Below are 5,877 nucleotides of genomic sequence, written 5' to 3' on the forward strand. Positions count from 1 at the left end.
GCACCACTCAGATTGAAAAAGGAACCAGCTTATTAGCATATTTCAAGTACAACTCTGCACAGCCACCTATTCTCTTCACCTGCATGCAAATGAATGATACTTTTTCCATCTGGAAAACTGGCATGATTGACAGTTTTCCATCTGGGAAACTGGCATGAATAAGTTTTCCATCTGGGAAACTGGCATGAATAAGTTTTCCATCTGGGAAAACTGATATTCAGTGTTGAAAAAAGTTTAGAGTGAAAAAAAACATTTAGCTTTTTCCACGAGAAATGACTACTTGGCACTCTCCATCCCCCCCTAGGTAAAATAAAATTAAACAGCACCTAGCAAACATCTGGAGTAAAACTGATTTAACAAGGTACTTAAGTGTATGCCTAACTTTAAACACTTGGGAAAATAAAGCATTGAGACTACTGTGTGCTTAAAACTGGGCATGCATTTACATACTTTGCTATATCTGGGCCGAAGTAACAAAAATAAGAAAAAAAGATAAGAAATGGAAGCAACACATTTGACAACTTACTAAATAGACATCCAAAACTGAAGCATTATCATTCTCCATTTCCAGTGTGCTCTGTTCTGAAGTCAGGTAGATGGCACTGTCTTCTAACGTAAATGTTGAACTCGACGGTAACCCTTTACTGGAAATGGAAAAGGAAACATAACAAACACAAGAAGTAAATTACCAGAACACAAACATAAGACCTGAAGCTTTAAAACAGAAAAACTCTCCTACATTCTTACTTTTCCCTCTATTTGGTGAAAAAAGTACATTTCAAAAGACCTTAGTTACATATGTAATTAGTGCAGTGGGGCAATAAGAAGAGCTAATCTTTATGCTGCAAGTGCAGTTACTTGATTGTTGGGCACATTCATGGAGAAGCAGCCTGCAATCTCAGAGACACTTTTGCATCCTTTTTGCAAGTATATTTTGGGTCTCCATCTTAAAAAATTTACTTTTAATGATGTGATTCTTAACTGGGATGCTGTATTTTTCTGTACTAAAAAAAGGAGAAGTAAAAACTAAGAGCTGGCATTTTCTGAGGGATGTCTTGAGCCTAACAAGGGGGTATCTCAAGGCTAAAAAGGTTGAGAAGCACTGCTTTCACGCTTGCATTTTCAAAACAGCTTAAGCTTACGTGATAGGCTCACTGAAAGTCAATAGCAGCCATGTAGCTAACTCCTGTCAGCTCCTTTGAAAAACACAACCTAGTTTTTTAAAGCCAAATTTTTAGATGGGGAAACTGCATTTCACCCACATATTGTGGGTCACGATTGCACATGGGACTGCATAAAATGGTACCATGCTGTGATTGAAGGAGAAAAGATTAATTTTTTCCTTCCCTGGAGAGCGACGCAGTTCATGGTTTACCTACTTACACTGTGCATTTAGGACTGGATTTGCTCTTATGCTTACTCCCAAGGGGAAAAAAAAAAAAATCAAATTAACATTAAGCACTGCACTGGTCAGTTTTTGAGAATCAGCAAACTTATTACTTAAAAACTATAAAACCAATGCAAATTTAGACTATAAAACTGAATGGAAAAGTGATCAGCAAACCTGATGTCATACTCCTATTAGGTGCATAGTATTACATCAAGATAAACTATTGCTTTCATGATGTCGTATATTGGATGTCCTCAGTAATGAGGCTCTATCCCCTTGCCTCCTCCTGGGCTGACGTAATTCCCACTGACTTTAGTGGTAGTTGGATCACACCCTCTATCTATATTCCATTTAGCAATCTTTCAGTCGGGTCATTTTTTTTGCCAATGCTTAGTTTAACTAATGAAATAAAGGGGACTCTTTGCCAGGGCAACACTGGAAGTGCTTCTTGAATGTTGACTACATTTTATCATCTTTTTTGCAAACCAAGCACTGGCATGAAAGATACTGTCCTTGATAATAATAAAACAACTGACTAGAAATGAGTTGCTTTAGCTTTTGAGATTCAATTTTAATATTATAAAAGCCTTAGTCTGTCTGTCCGTAACGCTTTATTTGCACTCTGGTTGCCTCAGCAGAAGAAATTCTCCTGGTTTTAAAACAGTAGAAGTTTACTTTTAAGGTGAAACATCTGGTTTAGAAACAAGGCTGGAAAAGGCCTATGAACACAGACTGTCCGTATTGGGAAGCTAATCTGCAAAGTGGGGGAAGAAGTGGAAATTCTGAGTCACTGGCACATTAGCGTGAAGTTGGAACCCATGCTGGTGTCAGAATGCAGACTTCAGCCTTTGCCAGGATCCAAACTCTGCCACACATCAAGCTGCAGTGCAATGTTTATTAGTTATAAAATAACGTCACTTCAGTAACACTGTCAGTCTGCAGCAAACAGAGATAACTTCCAAACGGAAATATAACAGAATATACTGGCTGTGCCAAGAAGGCTCTTCCATCAGTTTGATGGTAGACACTACTTTGCCATATAGTTTATTAAAACTGCTATCTCATGACACTGTGGAGAAAGTTCCCAGCACAGTTTGGAAGTAATGGGGGGTGTCAGACAGGCAAATTACTGTTTACTTTGTCTTCAACCATATGATGAGAAACTAAACAGGCTTTCCCTTTTATTTTCCTGCATACCTGGATCCTGCTTTGACAAGTACCTTGCAAGAAACACAAATAAGGATTGTGAGATTAGGTATGAAGTTATGAAAAAATCATCTGAGTTAAAGTGGATCTTCAGCAAATTTATAACAGCACAGTTCTGATAGGTGACCTCTTCTAAGGCCCCTGCTACACATTACATATATCATGCAATTAACTGATCAGTCACACAACAAATTTAGACTGGCCACACATGCAAAGTAAGACTAACCACAAGTGTAAAGTAATTATCACACAATTAACTGGTTAATCGCTCAATAAAGTTAGACCAGCTACACATGCAAAGTAATTACCAAACAATAAAAATGACTGTCCATCTATAAAAGAGCCAACCAGCTAGAAACCTGGTGCTTGAAAATGTGTGACAAATCTATAGCTGGTTGGCTCTCTTTCTATCCAGCTTTAATTTGAATGTGCAGCAGGGCCCTGAGTGATATGCAGGCAGCCCTCAGACTTACGACACAACTGGTTCCTGAAAACCATATCTAAAGGCAAACCGTTGCAACTCAGAACTGATTTTCTCATAGGAAACAATGTTATAATGGGGGATTGGTTCCTGAACCAATGCCCGATACCCTATTTTCTCCAAAAAAACCCCAGGAATTTTGTAACTCAGTCAATTATAAATGAGTAATATAGCTACATTAATGTATTTATATTGTAAAAAGCAATCATATTGATTTGGAAGGCCTTCTTTAAGGCGACTTTTTGAAGGGTTCTTGGTTGGAGTCTTCTCAGGAGTCTTGGCTGCAGGTTCTTCTGGAGTCTCATCTGCTTTCTTAAAGAAAGTGCCCAAGGAAGTTTGGACAGATGTTCTCCAGGGAGATGGGTGATGCAGCGAACTTGTTCGCTGATGTAACGTGGCATCAGATCAAGTGTTGTAAAATCAAAACTGACATCAGAAAGTTGAAACAGAGTGTCAATTTATAAACACTGTAAGTACGAAATGTTGTAACTCAAAACGTTGTAAGTCGAGGACTGCCTGTAATCCCCCATGTTCCCTGTTAGCTTACTTACTATTGAAGGCAACAAGACATTGCACTAGGGTAAAGAAACAGAGTACATTAAAATCTAGCAATCCCATTTGGGACAAACAACTGAACAGCCTGGAAATATCTTTTGAAAAACTTCACAAACTTTCCTAAATTTAAGATATTTTTATCCTCCAACAAATTTCATTTTTAGTCATGTTGAATTACAGAATTAAAAGGTCCTAGGACTGTGCTCTGGACACTAAAGATTGCTCTTCACAGAAGAGAGACAGTAGTGAAAATGCAGTTTCCTATATTGCTCTAGCTACATCCATCAACTCTGGCATACCCGCAAGACCTAGAGGATCATTAACTGTCTGTCTTTGGAGAATCCCAGGGAGGAGTGGGAGTAACAATTGTCAAAAGTGAATTTTCTTTGTGATATAGACATGTCTCTAGGGAACTGACATGAAATTACTAGCTCCATTTGTATAGGCCAAAAACCTAACAAATTAGACCCAAGCCAGCCAATTTTCCCTGTAGTGAAGCAGTACTATATTAAAAAAGCTTTGCACCACATGTTGAGTATCTCTGGGAGCACGTACCTCTATGCATCAGTACCTTGACTAGCTGTCCCCCGACAGAATTCCCATAAACATAAAAGCTCTTGTGTTAGGACAGCATATCACATCTTCTCTGGATAATAACTATTCCAAGCCAAGGAAGGAAGGTAGAAAATACAGCCTTGGTTCACAACAACTGAAAAATGCATTTGGTACACAAACGGCAGTAAAGTGGTTGTTCTAACAAGAAGACTTCTTAACAAACACTTCTGGAAAATGTATTATATACAGGTATAAATAGATACAGAAACAATTTGCCTTTTAAAAAATGACATGATGTGATCCAAAAATTACTCTTAATATGTTTCATGTTGTAATATAGCATCACTTCTGAACCACAATACTGCATGTAAGTCTTTAAATTCAAGTGCCGCATGAAAAAGGAGGGTCAAACTGCCTTATGATGAAGCACTGGTATCTTATTTTTACTGCAATTACTGTTAAGAAGCATTAAAGCTATTGAAAAGCAGTAAGTGGGACTGACTTTTTAATGCACTTGCTGGCTTTGAAGTAGTTTGACAGGAAAGGTTCTTTTGTGCTACCAAACCTAAGCTAATCAGAAACCATGATTTGTGAATGAGTAAACATTCCAGATGCAGGCAATCTATTCCATGAAGGTGACTGAGTCGGTAATTTTTTGCAGCTGCCATTATAAATCATAGTAACAGCTGGCATACAATTTCAGTACAAGAGAACTGGTGCAGGGGACCACCATTTAGCAACTCAGTGTTTGAACCAACTCCAAAAGGTGATGCAAGTAGATAGCACGTGTATACTAGAGGGCTGGACCGTGATTCAAGTGTTCTTTTGACCAATAAAGGAGTTCTCTCTGTGGCCTTTAAAAGATGCTAGGCCTCAGCAGAAGGGACAGAGGCCAGTAGGTGGGATTTGAGTTGTCTTGAAGATGGAGAAATAATAACAACAATTTTAAAATGTTATAGGATTCTGGGCAGAATGAGATTTGTAATTCCTACTGCCACTAATATAGTGAAAGTGAGTGTGTAATTCTGACCCCAATCTAAAAATATCTTTCTTCTGTTTCCTATGCACTTATGTCTATGAAACAAAAAATTAAGGCTAGACATACCAAAATGTCACGATTTCTCTAGATAGCTCACAGATTGTCTAAAACAGTTCCAATGCAGTGTCAAACATAGTACACCAACCTTTTCATAAAGCTTGATGAGGTGAGTCCATAAGTATGGGCAAAGTGATCTTACTTTGGTTGCACAGACACTTTAGTGCACAGTAGCCTTGTAGAGTAGAACTGACAGCAATGCAAAGAGCTGCTTTTATGACATACTGCTTCAACAATTAAGATGTAACTCCCAATACTGCTACTACATTCATACAGTACATAGAGCCCACTCAGAACTGACAACAGGAGGCAGAAAAAATTTCATCTTGTGTGAAATGACAATAGAGTGCATACTACATAGGGTTAGGTTTTTTATCCCCTTATGAAGATGAGGGTTCCCACCAACTGGTGGTATAGAGCTGAAAAAAATCCAGCTGCATTGGACTACTGAGATGCTTCAGCTACTTGCTGTGGCTTTTAATTCAAAGGGCACAGCTTCTACAATTAGCTGCCAAGAACCACTGATGAGTTCCAAATGAGTGGAGAAATGGAAGTCTTTCAAGTAAAAACTGTGACAGAACAGTTGAGTGGCTT

At 38.4% G+C, this 5,877-nt stretch overlaps 1 protein-coding gene across 2 annotated transcripts in view; it reads right to left on the minus strand.

Moving 5' to 3' along the window:
* Positions 1-5,877, minus strand: part of PIP5K1B (phosphatidylinositol-4-phosphate 5-kinase type 1 beta) — a 151,524-nt gene that overhangs the window by 29,746 nt on the left and 115,901 nt on the right. For both annotated transcript variants that reach the window (XM_019517490.1, XM_019517489.1), the window contains one exon: positions 527-644. In XM_019517490.1, coding sequence (XP_019373035.1) covers positions 527-644 — 118 coding nt within the window. The remainder of the gene's footprint in view (positions 1-526; positions 645-5,877) is intronic.

Source organism: Gavialis gangeticus, unplaced genomic scaffold (genome assembly GCF_001723915.1).
Source record: "Gavialis gangeticus isolate Ggan-Ray unplaced genomic scaffold, GavGan_comp1, whole genome shotgun sequence".
NCBI lineage: Eukaryota > Metazoa > Chordata > Crocodylia > Gavialidae > Gavialis > Gavialis gangeticus.